The following is a 16,985-nucleotide window of genomic DNA, read 5'->3' as shown; positions in this document are numbered from 1 at the left end:
CAAGTCACTGATTGGTTACTGCCTGGAAACCATTCAGGGGAAACCAACGGGTAAATTTATCAAAGAGTGAAGTTCCGCCACTAGAGTGAAATTCAGCAGCTCTCAATTCATTTCTATGGGATTTTGAAAGGTGTATTTATCAATGGGTGAAAGTGAAAGTTCACCCTTTGATAAATACGCCTATAAAAATCCCATAGAAATGAATGGAGAGTGGCGGAATTTCACTCTAGTGGCGGAACTTCACTCTTTGATAAATATACCCCCACGAGAGCTGAAAAACAGGAAGTAGTGATCTGGCTATTATGTTAGACATCCAGTCACTCCAGTCTTTATTTCTTGACTAACTATATTGAAATCATTTTTTATTTTGCATAGCCTATTTACCCAGTTTTTATTTTTAAACTGAACAATTCCTTTAAAACTTAAGTTTCCATTTAAGTGCAGTTACACGGAGCAGTACACCGAGAAAATGCAGACTTAGGCATGTTCAGGCCGACCTCTGCTCCGTGTACCTGCACTCAAGATTACCAAAGACAACTTTATATTTTGTGTGTTTTTTAGGACAGCCAACACCTTACAGCAGAAAGGTAGAGTCCAAACTATTTAGAAAATGTTTTGTAACCTTTTTAGCCTGATGAGATTTGATAGCTATTTTTTCATGGGACCGCAGGAATGAGCTTTTTTAAACAAAAACACTTCTATAAACCTGTGTTCATACTGGAGCAATGATGCCCCACTTCTATTTTATAAGGCTGGTCCTCAGACTCTTGACACTTGGTTATCATCCCATTGAGTGAAACATCAGACTCTAATTTTACCCCTACGAATGAACCAAGAATCCTAGAGGTTTACATAGATAACTTTAGTTAATTTTCCTCAAAAATAAATGAATAAGTATAATGTTTTTGGCTAATTTATTCAATTTGATTCTCATCTAGTTTTAGGGTTAAGAAAACTTAGAAAGACTTAAGAAAACACACCATGGTTTAGGCCAAATTTCAGCAGAAATAGAAAATTCAAAAGGGTTCCCAAACAATCAAGCACCACTGTAACAATATTCATTGCACAAGGCAACTTTTTGCATTCATCTGTGTTTCAATACGCACAGTTTTATCAATTCAAATAAGAAACATGGCTTACCTTTTCTGTGGAGAGGTCTGTCTCTATATCTAGTCTCTTTTGAGTAAACACAATAGTGAATACTGCATGGGAGCGGCTGCTGGTCTCATTCATGTTGGTAGCAGCTACCGTCCTGAGGAAAATGGTAAAATAATAACATGCACCATCATCCTAATTAAAGAATATCATACAACTTTTCAAAGCTCACATATCATATAAAAAATAAACAAGACATGGCTCCGAAAGCATTTTGGCCCTGCCTTAGCAAAAAAGGAATAACGTTGAATTATTGGCTTAAAGGATAAGTAATTCTTTCAAATAATGTAAAATTGATCAGAATGTTTTTCTAATCACTTTTGCAATTTCAATTCTAAGGAAAAAATCTGCTGTTAATATAATGATTTTTTTTAACAGCACCACCTGCTGTTATGACCATAACCCAGCCTAGGAAAAATGTGAGAAAAATTGTGAGGAATTATCTAAACAAGGAGACATTAGAAAAGTCTTCTTTCTTTCTTCTGACAAATGATCATACCCAATTGATCAGTATCCAAATCATTTACGGTTTAGCTGACTAAAGCTGGCCATAGACACAAAGATATCATCGTACGAAATGAAGATTCGTACGATTTTCAGACAGTGCGTGTATTGTCCTGACATTTTTTGTGCCATGGCGATCAGTCAGTTGATCGGACAGGTTATAAGATTTATATTGACTACTGATAATATCTCTGCATGTATTGCCTGACAATATCAATGGGAGACGGTTACTACAATTTGTCAGAAATAATTTTTGTACAATTGCTGCCTGTCAATTAATGGCCCGAGCATCCTGTGATTTGCTCTCTTTACTACTTTAAATTAATCTGAATGGTTAGTTGCAGGTCGGAAGATTGGAACAGTCCGATATAGCCTAATCATCTGCACGTCTATGGCTAGCTTTGCCGTAAAGGGGTTGTTAAAGGAGAATTCAACCCGTAGTTTTAAACTATGGGTTGAATTCTCCTTTAAAAGCCCCTTTACTGTTAAACTGGCCATAGACGTGCAGATTATTAGGCTCTATCGCGTGAACGAACAACTGTGCATGCACCGAATGTTTCCGAAAATTTTCATGACTTCGGCGAATACGCAGTGGTTCGGGACCAGAAATTTACTCCAACTGCGCATGTGCTGAAAATGAAGTCAATGCACGAATATTACCAGAGAAGAAGAAGATGGCTACTGTGAACTCTGAGGCCAGAATCTGCATGGAGGGGTTGAGTAAAAAATCAGGGGTATTTGCCCGGGGGGGCAGGTAGGCTGGGGGGGGGGGGAGGGTCTACCCAGGGTGGGGGAGGGGATTTTTAAAATACGGGTTGAATTCTCCTTTAAACCATCCAAACACTTTTTCAGCTGGGTGTAGTACATCAGAAATAAAGACTTTTTTTCAACTGCTTTCTATTTCTAGTTTTTGACAGTTTTCTAAAACTGAAGTTTAAACTTTAATATGTTCCTCTACCTGGTGTTTCAGTCTGGCAGCTCAGTAATCCAGATGCAGAACTGCTACAATTTGTGTGTGGATTTTGCATCTTTGGAATATTAGTAACTATTCTATAAATTCTAACAACTGCCTTTAATGAAACTCAGTGATCATGTTCAGCAGGGTCAAAAATAAGAAATGTATCAATGTATGTATTAAATAAGAATTTTTTAGTCATAGACACCCACACTCAAACTTGAATTTCAGAAAAAGTACTACCAAATGGAACTGACAATTTTGAACAACAATTTTAAAGGAGAAGGAAAGGTTAAAACTAAGTAAGCTTTATCAGAAAGGTCTATATAAATACACCAGTAAACCCTCAAAGTAATGCTCTTCTGAGTCTTGTGCCAAAGGAAACACTACCTAATGAATGCATCTGCTGCCAACTTTATTTCTTATTTCTTTCAGCGTCTCTCTCAAGCATTTATGTTTGGCAATTATACATTTATTATTCAGACGCTCACCAGATTAAAGTTGTGGTTCAGGTGCAACTGCCCCAAACCCACCGCTTACTTTATCTATGCACAATTAAAAACAAGGGTCATTCACCGTTCTCCGTTGGTGGTCCGGGTGGTGCTGCGCTCCAAACCTGTAGCTTGGAGAGAAATACTGCAACCTTTCATGTTGGGCGGGCACTGCAGGAACTCCTTGGAAGCGGTGTAAAGTAAAATAAAAGCTTTATCCTACATCAAATAGTACTTGATGTGAAATAAAGTTTTTCTTTCATTCTACACAGCTTCCGAGGAGTTCCTGGAGTGCACGTCCAACATGAAATATCAAAGGAAACGCTGCATTTCTTTCTTTCTATTGTGTACATATGGGTTTCTGTATCAGACTTTCTTCTTTCAGCTTTAACCTACAGGGCACGGATGTGAGCATGCTCAGTTTGCTCCTCTCTCCCTTTCGCCCTCCATTCTCCCTGCTGTAACCTGAGCACCGAGCTATAAGAGAGCATGGAGAGACTCAGGCAGAAAGTTACGTCACACCAAGCTAACATGGCAGCTGCTATCCTAAACAAACAGTTTTTAGAGCGGTTTACTCAGGTATAGTAAAGCATTCTAGAGAATAAATACAATGTTATAGCTTGCACTGGTGTTGCTAATCTATTTGCAATACACTGCTTCTCCTTTAAGCCATTACTCAATACAAAATAAAAACAATAAGGTAATATGAGCATTGCCATTTTATTACATTACATATTATATTTGCTTTTTGCCAACAGCAGTAAATGGCCTGAGACTGAAGGGAACATAAGGCTGCCAGAAATGTTCTTGCCAATAGTTTCATATGGCCCTTGTCTAAAGACCACTGCCTTCAATGGAATCCCCTGAAGCTGCAAAACATATTTTGGCTTGAAAAGCTTAAAAACAGTGCAGTGAGGTATGCCCTTAAACGAGTGGTTCACCTATAAGGCACCTTTTATTATGTTATCGAATGGTCAATTCTAAGCAATTTTTCAATTGGTTTTCATTATTTATTTTTTATAGTTTTATAGTGGTCTTTTTCTTCTGACTCGTTGCAGCTTACAAATGGGAGTCGCTGACTCCCTTCTAAAAAACAAATGCTCTGTAAGGCTACAAATGTATTGTTATTGCTATTTTTTATTTCTAATCCTTCTACTCAGGCCTCTCCTATTCATATTCCAGTCTCTTATTCGAATCAGTGCATGGTTGCTAGGCTAATTTGGACCCTAGTTACCAGATTGCTTAAGATGCAAATGAAAGAGCTGCTGAATATAAGCGAAATAACTCAAAAACCTTCAATAATAAAAAATTAAAACCAATTGCAAATTGTCTCAGAATATCACTCTCTACATCATACTAAAGGTTATCTCACAGGTGAACAACCCCTTTAAATTCAATAGAAGAAGGCACAGAAGTTATTGACTGCTTTCTGACTAGGTTGCCCCCTCCTCGCGGTGTGTGTGAACAAGTGTGCATGCACGTGCCGAAGATACAAGAACAGCTGCTGGAGGTGGGGGACACAAGGTTCAGAACAAGAGGAAGGTGGCAGAAGAGGTATGTGCCTGTTGCCCCTCCACCTTTGCTCCCTAGGCAAGTGCCTCTTCTGCCTACCCCTATTTCCAGCCCTGAGCATATCTCCATCAGCAGTAAAAGCACCTCAAGAAAAACATTGTGAAAGTACTAATCAAAGCACTTGTGACATATTTCCAGCTACCCAAAACCTATGTAGATTCAAAAGTCATCGATAAGCTTCTTTCTAGGTTTCTGAGAGCTTTCAATCTAGACATGGTGATATCAAATACTTCAACAACAAAAAGCAACTCAAACCAAATTGTATGAGGTTTAAAGGGGTTGTTAACCTTTGAGTTTACTTTTTGTATGATGAAGCGAGTGATATTCTGAGACAATTTGCAATTGGTTTCATATTTTATTATTTGTGGTTTTCCAGTTAGTTTTTTATTCAGCAGCTCTCCAGTTTGCAGTTTCAGGAAGCTGGTTGCTAGGGTCCAAATTACCCTAGCAACCATGCACTGATTCAAAGAAGAGACTGGAATATGAATGGGGATAAGGCCTGAATAGAAAGATGAGAAATAAAAAGTTGCTTGGAAATGGCCATTCTAGAACATACTAAAAGTTAACTAAGGTGAACCAGATGAGACAGGTTTCTACAAGATCCTAATGTTGTTTTATTCATTTGAACCAGATTCTAATTATAGGTATTTTAGCTCCATTGCTGACGTATATTATTTTTTAAAAATTGTCTCACTTTTTACAGTTGAAGAGAGCAACCTCCTACACTATATTCAGGTAAGAAAGCCCTTTTAAGAAAAAGGATGGTGGACGCAGAAATACAACTTATACCCTTTCATGTGCGTTAGTGGCTGTAGAGAGATTACCCATTATTCACACATACCCAAAAAGACAGCATGCTTAAAAGAATAGTAACACCAAAAAATGAAGTGTATCAAATAATTAAAGTATATATATATTTTTTATATTTCATATACTATTGCCCGTTTTCAATTTTATGTACTATTGCCCTGCACTGGTAAAAGTGTTTGCTTCAGAAAGACAATTAAAATTCATATAAACAAGCTGCAATGTAGCAGACATTTAAAATTAAATAGGGCTAAATGGAACAGGTTACATAGCAGACAACAGATAAATTCTTTTGAACAATACTGTATTCTACAGAGTTTATCTGCTATGTAACCCATTCATATTCTAATTTTTCAGACTGAATGGCTACCTCATGGCTACAAACAACTTGTTTATATGAACGATAATAGTGTTTCTGAATAAATTACACACAGTTGTATCAGTGCAGGTCAACAGTAAATTGTATTTCTGGGGGAAGTGAGTTTCTTGTCTGGATTACTGGGGTGATGGATAAGTCAGCATCTTTTCTTTTGCAGTTTCTGTGCAGGGTCTAAACTCATTTCAGAGTATGCTGTGCTAGCTACACTTAAAAAGAACAGTTGTGAGTATTTGAATCAAAAGATATCAACTTATTATGAGTGAAATATTGCGTAATACTCATCTTCCCTCACACAAGTATTAATTGCTGTACTGGAAAATCCAGGATCTACTCTGTCCTGGTATATGGGCAACAGCTGATGATTGGCCTGAAGACTAAACACAAAAATTAGTTATCTGGTCCACCATATGAATGGCCAACTGGACATCAGCCCTAATCAAACATATATACAGGTTTCATCTCCTACTATATTCTCAGGGATGCTATACATACCATAAAACACCAAAAATAATTTGCCCACGTTTGTTGATAAACAGCGCTTTTTAAATTAGGTTACCATGTGAACACAATACTTAATTTAATATTCAGTTTATAGCCCTGCAGAAATAGGCTTGACAGATTGATACTTTGGCCCAAAGTATCCTTTTTTAAAGCTAGGCCTATATAACAATGGTTGGACAGACTTATTCAAACCTACACAACCAGAGCTTGTCTTCTATTGCCTTCCTATAGGGCAGTTTTGTATATTATTTATTTATTAACATGTATTTATATAGCGCCAACATATTGCGTAGCACTGTAAAGTAAATGTGATTATACAACTAAATCACATGAATTATATACATAGAACATATGGAGTTACATACATCACAATCAATACAGGTACAAAAGGTGAGGAAGGCCCTATGCATAGGCATACACTCTAAAGGGAGGGGAGTAATATACAAGGTGTGGGAGTGGGCAAGATCGAATTAAGTGGGTGAGAAATGTGGTACTGTTTGTGGTGTTGCGTTTGGTAGTTAAGCAGAGTGAGGGTAGGCTTCTCGAAAGAAGTGGATTTTAAGAGATTTCTTGAAAGCAGAAAGGTTGGCAGAAAGTCGGACAGACCGCGGGAGAGAGTTCCAGAGAAGGGGTGCAGCATGTGAGGAGGTAATGAGAGAAGAGTTGAGTAGCAGGTCAGTAGAGGAGCGTAGTAAGCGGTTGGGTGAGTATATAGAGGTGAGTTCAGAAATGTAGGGTGGGGCAGAGTTATGAAGTGTTTTGAAAGTCAGTGTCATTAATTTGAATTTGATTCTGAAAGGTAACGGAAGCCAGTGTAGGGATTGACAGAATGGCAGAGGAGGAGCGGTTGCTGAGGTGTATGAGCCTTGCAGCAGTGTTCATTATGGACTGGAGAGGTGAGAGTCTCTGGAGGGGAAGGCCAATTAAAAGAGAGTTACAGTAGTCTAGACGTGATAAGATGAGAGAGTGAATAAGAATTTTGGCAGCATCTTGGGTGATAAATGATCGTATTTTGGATATGTTCCTTAGGTGGAAGTGACATGATTTAATAAGTATCTGGATATGAGGAGTGAATGAAAGGGCAGAATCTAGGATAACCCCAAGGCACCGGGCCTGGGGAGAAGGGGTGATAGTGGAATTGTTAACTATGATGGATACTTCCAGGATGTTACTGGTGTTAGTTGGAGGAAAGAGAACCATTTCAGTTTTAGAGAGGTTTAATTTAAGGTAGCGTTGCGACATCCAGGTAGAGATAGCGGACAGGCAGGAGGAGACACGAGCTAGATACAAACACATACATAAATTCTGGAAAAAGTCATACAATATAAAGTGGAAGCGATCACCATATGTTGTTTTACCTAGCTTTATTGCCTGCATCCATAAGATCAGCAATATCGGTATAAGAGGTAACAGCCAATTTGGAAAGGTCCTCCACATAGGGCCCTAATAGTGGGTGCTCCCTGACCCGCAAGTTGCCTTTGTTTTTGGGGTTCAGCAGGTCTCTAACACGCTCACAGTATATTTCCATGTAGCTCACCTGTGGGAAAGAAAATATTTAGGAATAATTATTAACAAACATTATCCAAAGTTTACCCTATTTGTATGCTTGATTTGCAAGGTTTGCAATATATATCCCCTCTCCTTAGCAATTTCAGGAAGGGACAAACATTAGATCCCTTTCTAACTACTCAAGTTAAGCTTCTCCAACACCTGTCCCTATGAGCTAAGGCCAAAGGCAGACTGAGTGTTGGCTAAGCTGCTTTCAGCCTGCATATTTTTTTCAGGCTGAGAGAAGCAGATCCAAGCTGTGCTCAATATCAATTGATTTGTGTGCATCACACGCAGTGAAGCAGGTTGGCCTAAAACCTCCAAGTTTTGCGCAATCAAGCAACCTCTCCGCCTTGACTGCTTGCAATCATTTCAATTGTATAGGGCTGGGGCACAGAGTGGATCAGCTTCTCTCAGCCTGAAAAAATACACAGGTGGAGAGTAGTGGTGCCAATGCTCTGTCTGCCCTTCGCCTAAATGTATAGATGCAGCACTTATTAAAAACCAGTAAACATGCACACACATAGAAAAGCAATTTGGCTTAATCCAACCGTACTATAAATCACTATGCCTATATGGATACATCACACACAGTTGTTTCTCTACCAGTAATTTTCCATCTTTCACTTGAAACATGGGAAATGCTCAGGTATGCATTTTTGGACTTTAATCTGACCTGTATAGGCAGTGACAGGAAGACTGGATTTCTGTCACAACACAGATAAAATAGGGTGGTCTAGTCTAATTAGTGCCAAATGTTGCTTTTCTGACAGATCATCATGACCTCAGATCTACTTTTTTGGCAAAATCTTATTTTACCAAATCACTTATATATCACTTATTTATTTTTTGAAAACATTACAGAAATCCTGCCTCTATATTAACAATTACAGCAATTCATTCATGTCTAACATCACACAAAACCTATGGTATTTACATTGTGTTCACAATATGAGAAAAATCAGGCAAAAATAGTTTGAAAACTTACCTCTACAGAAAAAGAAACGTCATCACTGTTGTTATCGTTTATTTTTTCAAAAAGATCCTCACAGAGCTAAAAAGAAAAAAAAAAGTGCTGTTCAAACACAACTTCCCTTGGTCCCTCCCCCACTTCTGCCTGTTAGAGTATGTCAAAACATTATTGATGTTGGGCGACCATACCATTGAAAATCACACGATACCTGGTGCTGTATTACAACAGATGCTGAGGTAGTGTATAAAATAATAGGCTGCACTTCCAAAAAAATCTAGCTCAGCATATTGGTCATCGCACAGCAAATTAGTAATCATATCCAACTTTTTCCCTAACTGGCTTCCAAGATGCTTCCTCCCATCCTGGGTTTACACCCCATAGAAGGAACAAAACCCTCCACCCTAGGAACCTTATTATTTAAAGGTTAAGGTGTACACTGCAATTTCATATTTTCCAATATCTTGTGGTGGCAATAAAATCTCTGCTGCCAGCTCTGTATTACCCATTCATCAAAATGTGAGCAGCCCCAATTTGCCTCGAACCAGCAACTACTGCAAGGTAATGAGAGGCAAAGCAACTTGGTCAAACATATATAAATGTATAAAAGTAACAAATACTAATAAAAACATAAAAGACAGTGTTCCCAAAGTATGTACCTGTGGGATGATGCCAGCTTGTGTCTCTTCTTGTTTACCCATCATGGTGTATGATTTACCAGCTCCTGTCTGTCCATAGGCAAATATGCATACATTGTAGCCTTCAAAGGCATGTGCAAGCATTTCTTTTCCAATATCATTATACACAAGACTTTGGGATGCAAAGCAAGGGTCATCTTGCTACAAAAAAAATAAAACAACATTAGGTACACAACATTCTTAAGGACCGGTAACAACAATCATTTAAATGTTTGGTTGTACATGCTGGCAAGCAAGGGCTTTAACAGCCAAGCACGTACCATGTACAGTGTGAATAATGCAGGATCTTAATGTCTGAGTTTGAGGTGTAAACAATGCAGGGGCCAGTTAATCTCAGTTATGATACCTTTTTAAAGCCTGCACAGCAGGCAGGCCACACAAGGGGGGTTGCATGTGGCCCGTGGGCGGCCAGCACTGTCCTAGAGGTAAAACTGGATGCATTACCTTACTGGTATCAGACATAATGGCCAAGTAGGCTGATGCACACATCTGCCCATATACAGTTAGGTCCATAAATATTTGGACAGACAACTTTTCTTTTTAATTTTGGTTCTGTACATTACCAAAATGAAACAACTCAGATGCAGTTGAACTGCAGACTTTCAGCTTTAATTCAGTGGGTTGAACAAAAAGATTGCATAAAAATGTGAGGAACTAAAGCCTTTTTTTTTAACACAATCACTTCATTTGAGGGGCTCAAAAGTAAATGGACAAATTAAAAAACTGAAAATAAAATGTTCAATTCTAATACTTGGTTGAAAACCCTTAGCTGGCAATGACAGCCTGAAGTCGAACTCATAGACATCACCAGATTCTGGGTTTCCTCCTTTTTAATGCTCTGCCAGGCCTTTACTGCAGTGGCTTTCAGTTGCTGTTTGTTTGTGGGCCTTTCTGTCTGAAGTTCAGTCTTTAACAAGTGAAATGCATGCTCCATTGGGTTCAGATAAGATAACTAACTCGCCCATTCAAGAATATTCCACTTCTTTGCTTTAATAAACTCCTGGGTTGCTTTGGCTGTATGTTTTGGGTCATTGTCCATCTGTATTATGAAACGTCTCCCAATCAATTTGACTGCATTTAGCTGGATTTGAGCAGAACACCTCAGAATTCATTCGCTGTTTCTGTCCTGTGTCAGATCATTGATAAACACTAGTGCCCCAGTGCCACTGGCAGCCATGCACGCCCAAGCCATCACACTGCCTCTGCCGTTTTACAGATGATGTGGTATGCTTTGGATCATGAGCTGTTCCACGTCTTCTTCATACTTTTTGCTTGCCATCATTCTGGTAGAGGTTGATCTTGGTTTCATCTGTCCAAAGAACTTTTTTTTTTAGATTTTTTTTTTTTTAAGCAAAGTCCAATCTAGCCTTTTTTATTCTTGATACTTATGAGTGGCTTGCACCTTGCAGTGCACCATCTGTATTGACTTTCATGCAGTTTTCTCTTTATGGTAGACTTGGATATCGATATGCCTACCTCCTGGAGAGTGTTGTTCACTTGTTTGGCTGTTGTGAAGGGGTTTCTTTTCACCATGGAAATGATTCTGCGATCATCCACCACTGTTGTCTTCCGTGGTCGTCCAGGTCTTTTTGCGTTGCTGAGTTCACCAGTGCTTTCTTTCTATCTCCAGATGTACCAAACTGTAGATTTTGCCACTCCTAATATTGCAGCAATTTTTTCGGATGGGTTTTTTCTGTTTTTGCAGCTTAAGGATGGCTTGTTTCACCTGCATGGAGAGCTCCTTTGACCGCATGATGTTTGTTCACAGCAAAATCTTCCACATACAAGCACCCCCCGTCAAACCAACTACAGGGCTTTTATCTGCTTCATTGATAATGATATAACAAAGGAATTGCCCACACCTGCCCATGAAATAGCCTTTGAGTCAGTGTCCAATTACTTTTGAGCCCCTGGTCCAATTACTTTTGAGCCCCTGAAATGAAGTGATTGTGTTAAAAAAAGGCGTATGCAATCATTTTGTTCTGATTAGTGGAGTTTCCCTACATATTACTTTTGAGCCCCTGGTCCAATTACTTTTGAGCCCCTGAAATGAAGTGATTGTGTTAAAAAAAGGCTTTAGTTCCTCAAATTTTTATGCAATCATTTTGTTCTGATTAGTGGAGTTTCCCTACATATCCTTTATCTTGGATGATATTGCCCTATGTGTGCTTCCTTGTTTCTATGTACTGCACCTCAACCAGCCAACTGGGAGAGTTGGGTCTAAGGAAGCAGCCAGTACCCTGAACATAGTAAAGTGGGGCACTATCATTAGACGCTCTATTTTTTACAGCATACTCTCTTGTTCAACATGAGTTCAAGGAAAAGAACTCACATTAAACATGCCTGGGCAAACAGGCACTTTCTGACACACCAACCAACATGATGAATCAGCATATACTGTATATTCAGTTTTTACAGATCATCTGCAAGCTGCAAAGTAACATAGTAGATAACGCTTATGCGATTTGGAATTCAATAATGATAAATGGGAAATTACATCAAAAAGGGGTGGGGCAATCATAAGAGACATCGGTGGGAGATCATTTGAACGCAAATGGGGGATTATCACTAATAGGAGAGGAGCAGACTGGTGGAGCCACCTAGTCTATGTGAAAACTTCACCCTTTCAAGCACAGCTATCCCCCAAGGCTGCCTGTCTGCCTATCTTGCGAAGTTGCTACAGCAGAGAAAACCAAAAAAAAAAAAATCAGTCTCCTACTTTGTTATTTGTAGAGATGTTCTCTGAATTTCATAGCAGCAAGCAGTGAAAGCATATTAACCTAACATCATAAAGGCAAAAAGCCATCTTCAAAAAGCCACTTACCGAAGTATGAGACCAATAAGAGTAGTCAAAGCTAAAACTTTTGGCAGCTTCCTTAGGATTCTTTGGATTAATAATACCTAAAACAATGAAAAAAGGTCAGTGAATATTAAATTCTGAAAATGTGACAAATAAATATGTAAAAATACATATATTTCAAAAATCAAGCATTTATTTGTTTAATTAATAAGCCTCAAAATTTTTAGCATCAAACCAAAAATAATACTGCATTCTCAATCAAAAAACAGGAAACTAAAGAATGCAGATTACATGTTCGTCAAACAATATAACGGCATTATATTCTCTCTCTCTCTCTCTCTCTCTCTCTCATGATGTAAATGGGGCAGGGTCATGATGCAAGGGGTGGTGCTGTTAAAAGGGATGGAGGAATGAAGCGACGGACAGCTTCAGGGCAGAAAGAGAAAAGGTACGATTGGGGGCAGATCGAGGGCTTAAGTGGAAGAGACAGGCTGTCTAAGGGCTTTAAAAATTTACTGACAACTATATTGCCGTAAAATTTGTAATACTGACTCTGGCCTTGGCAGGTATCTAACCATCTTCAACAGTATATTATCATATAAATGATAATTTAGAACTAACAAAACCTTTTAATATCATAAAAAGTTCATCAAATTCAATGAATATCCAAAACCGTTTGGGCGTATAAAGATTATAGGCATGCAGCTATTCACTGACAAATAATCTTTGATATATTAACATGTATGGAATGGATGTTAACCATTTATGAAGGATATGAAGAATGGTGGAAAACAAATGGCCAGCTTTCAAAGTTAACTGCAGTTTAATAAAAAAAAATTGTGCTTCAGTTCAGTTTTATTCTGTAACATACATAGTATTATAATACATGAATTTGAAAAAAAGACACCTCCACCAAATTCAACCATTTAGCCTAATGGAGATTTTGATCAGATTTTGTGGGTCAGACTTTATCTCACCAACAAAATCTGATCTCAACTGCTGTAATGTAAGACAGGTGGTCTGTTTTGTTCATACATCTACATACAACAATCATGTATTTTGATGAAAGAAAGTCTTTCAGACACCACAAGATTGTATCTTGTTGGATACAGAGGCATCAAGCTGCATTCGCATGCATCAGGTGTGTCTACACATCAGTTTAAGTAGGAGTCCTATTATATTTTGACCCTCACAACTACAGCCGACTTGCAGGATGCGATATAGTCCTACAAAATCTCCTGTGTAGTTGAGCACTAAACCGGTCTAAATGCTAGTTGATTCAGAAAAAGGTGAAAAAATACCATCTGAAGCAACTCCAATTTGACTCAAGGGAGGACCAATCATCTTTTGAAACTAAAGTATATTTTTTTCAGGGAACCAGAAAATAAATGTTGTAAAATCCGGAAAATGTTGGAGAGAAAAGAGGGATCCATTATAGGATCAGGACCACAAAACAGTACATTTCCATTTCAAGAAGAACTCTTACTAAAAAAATAGTTTAGTGTAAAAATATAAACTGGGTAAATAGGCTGTGGAAAATAAAAAATGTTTCCAATATAGTTAGTTAGCCAAAAATGTAATATATAAAGGCTGGAGTTACTGGAGGTCTAACATAATAGACAGAACACTACTTCCTGCTTTGCATCTTTCCTGGTTTCCACTGATTGGTTGCCAGGCAGTAACCAATCAGTGACTTGAGGGGGGGCACATGGGTCATAACGGTTTGCAATTGATGCTTAGCATGCAGCTCAGATTCAAAAGCAAACTCACTGAACAGTTATGTCCCATGTGGCCCCCTTAAAGTCGCTGAATAACTCAGAGAGCTTAAAAGCAGGAATTTGTGTTCTATTCTGTTAGACATTCACTCATTCCAGCCTTTATAGATTTTATTTTTGGCTAACTAACTATATTAGAATAATTTTTTATCTACTGGTGAATAAACCAAGGCCATCAAACAAAGGGGTATACGGTCCCATTAATGGTAGCTTTTGATTTTTCTTACCCAGTAATTCCACATGCCTTCAGTTAGACTCCTAGATTTGGGCATATGCAGTACAATATGTTTTCTAACTTACACAGTACAATATTGAAGTACAATACTGTGCATAATAAATTCTAACTAAAGCTGGCCATACACAGGCTGATAAAAGCAGCAGACAGACTGAGTCGGCAGATTATTGACCCGTGTGTGGGGTCCTCCCTAGGGCCCACGATCGAATCAGCCAGATATCTGGGCATATCTGGGGGGGGGATCAGCTTGTTTGGCAAAATCGCCAAACGAGAGGATCTCTATGAGTATGGCCACCTTTAAGTTCATGGGATGCCTGTCAAAGAGGGGTAAGATGGGGGTACAACACTTATAGTTAGAACCCCAGGCCATTTTTTTTCCTCAAAATGAATCATCAGCCTGGAGGGGAAAAAAATGTTTGTGATTTAATTCACTGCAGACTTTCTTAGTCCTTTAAGCTGCCAACACAGTCCCTACAAAGTCAGCACATTACTGGCCAGTGTATGGGGCCTTTCCAGCTCATTTTCAGGAATATATATAAAGGGCAGATTTAAAAAAATTGATGTGGTCCTATCCTGAACGGTCTGTGTAGGCAGGGGGTATAAAAACTACAGTGATGCTTTTTTAGACCTTCTATCATCAGCCACAAGAGCCAACCACCTGGTGTGTGCTAATCTTCATAGCAGATGTAATATCCTTGTAATGCTGTGGAAATCTCAGCTCAACCAAAAATAGAATCACTTACCAAGATACATTCCAATTTTGCATTCTGCTCAATTTTAGGTGGAACGCTTTTGATGAAGAGCAGAAAAATGCACAAGAGTTTCCAAGTCACACTAAAACTAATTTGAAACATATATTTCTGAGTTTTATTTATTTTATGGTGCAGCTGGCATTGCGTAAAAAAAAATTTAATACCATAGCCATTGTTGCATCTTTTAACAAATTAGTTTAAGCCCTTTATTTAAAAATATCCAAAGAAATACAAACCTCTGCATGTCTGCATAAAGAAAACAATTCTAAATATACCACCACCATATGGTATAAGAAATTGTGCACATGTATGCACAGGTAATATGAATACAGAGGCTAGTTGAAGTATGAATAACATATTATACAGATAGGAGTTTATTACTGTTACTCATGTGATTTCTATTTTTTTAGGCAAACAATAGCAGCCTTGTCTTCCTTTGTTATAGATATGCCTTCAGGGATAGAGTGAAATTGCCTGGGGGAAAAATGCTGAGGAATTTCCTAACATTCAGTGGCATTGAAAAAGCCCCTTGGATGAGTGGTAAAACATTTTTAAGATTATTTAGAAAGCCCAGCTGCTTTAGCATTATTAATACTAGATACTGTATATAATGACCTGGGTAAATGACAGTCATTAATAGATTGCCTGGGCAAGATGAAAGCCATAAAAGTCCCTCTCTGGGACAATTTAAAAAACAAAAAATGTAATTCCTTCCAGATTTAAATGTATAATAAATAACATGCATTAAACATACATACATAATGTATTTTCCTCTGCAAAATTAATACATAGTTTAAAAATGGGTCAGAGTTACAGAGAGACGGTAAGTCACAGACACAGATGCAGGTTCTGATCTGCAGCACATATGTTCTGCTTTATAAATAGCCTTTAGCCCTCTGTACTGGCACAGTTTCCAAGCAACACTTAAGAGTTACTTCCACAATGGGAATGGTGACAGCAGCTGTGATGCTTGGTATAGAAGTAGATTAGTGATGAGGTGACTCATGTTCAATACTGTGTTTAAAAGGCCAGTTCATCACAAATGTGTGATGTTTGCAAATCACATTTTCCAGGTATATTTGACTAATAAAAACTGCTGACAAACTTCAGTCATTTAAATTATAATTTTTCGTTCCAAGTAAGGAGTCAAACATGCTACAAAACTGACTGTAATGTAAAATTACCAAATAGCTCTTGAGAAACTGGGTAAGTGGTAGTCAGCCATAAAGGACTGCTACACTCAAATATTTTCCAGTCTAAAAGTAAACATTTCCATTATTATTGCATTCCATTTTCAGACAAGCACAACTCTATGACATCGCAGACCTTGGTAGTTTATATACCGTGTGGAATTCTTTCCAGGGCACTATATAACATGTGTCCACATAAAGCACAATTTTTCCGGAACAAACAGCTGTGATTCAATGTGATTAGTTTATTTGTGCCACTTTCTTTTACAACTGTAGTAACTGATAGTTCATCGGAAATAATGACTTTTTTTAGTTGCCTTCCATTTTTTTTATTTTTCACCATTTTTCTAAACCTGAAGTTTAAAGATTAGTGTTTCTATCTCTAGTGTTTTAGTCTGCCACCTGAGTAATCGATGTGCAGATTCTGAATTGTTGCAATTTGCTACATTCGTTGATACAATTCTCAGCAGCATATGTGGAATACTAGCAACTGTTATATCAATTATATCAGCTGCCTTTAGGGGTGGTTAACCTTTGAATTAATTTTTACTATGTAATAGAATGGCTAGTTTTAAGCAACTTTTCAAATGGCCTTCATATTTTCTTTTTTTTATAGTTTTTGATTTATTTGCCTTCATCTTCTGACTCTTTCC

At 38.0% G+C, this 16,985-nt stretch overlaps 1 protein-coding gene across 5 annotated transcripts in view; it reads right to left on the bottom strand.

Annotated features, from left to right (window-relative positions):
* Positions 1–16,985, bottom strand: part of kif1b.L (kinesin family member 1B L homeolog) — a 128,858-nt gene that overhangs the window by 93,789 nt on the left and 18,084 nt on the right. For all 5 annotated transcript variants that reach the window (XM_018225634.2, XM_018225639.2, XM_018225638.2 and 2 more), the window contains exons 3-7: positions 12,405–12,481; positions 9,542–9,721; positions 8,901–8,966; positions 7,723–7,901; positions 1,141–1,252 (exon numbers count right to left, since the gene is read on the bottom strand). In XM_018225634.2, coding sequence (XP_018081123.1) covers positions 1,141–1,252; positions 7,723–7,901; positions 8,901–8,966; positions 9,542–9,721; positions 12,405–12,481 — 614 coding nt within the window. The remainder of the gene's footprint in view (positions 1–1,140; positions 1,253–7,722; positions 7,902–8,900; positions 8,967–9,541; positions 9,722–12,404; positions 12,482–16,985) is intronic.

The sequence above is a fragment of the Xenopus laevis genome, chromosome 7L (genome assembly GCF_017654675.1).
Source record: "Xenopus laevis strain J_2021 chromosome 7L, Xenopus_laevis_v10.1, whole genome shotgun sequence".
In the NCBI taxonomy this organism is placed as follows: domain Eukaryota; kingdom Metazoa; phylum Chordata; class Amphibia; order Anura; family Pipidae; genus Xenopus; species Xenopus laevis.
This window is presented reverse-complemented; position numbering and strand designations above follow the sequence as displayed.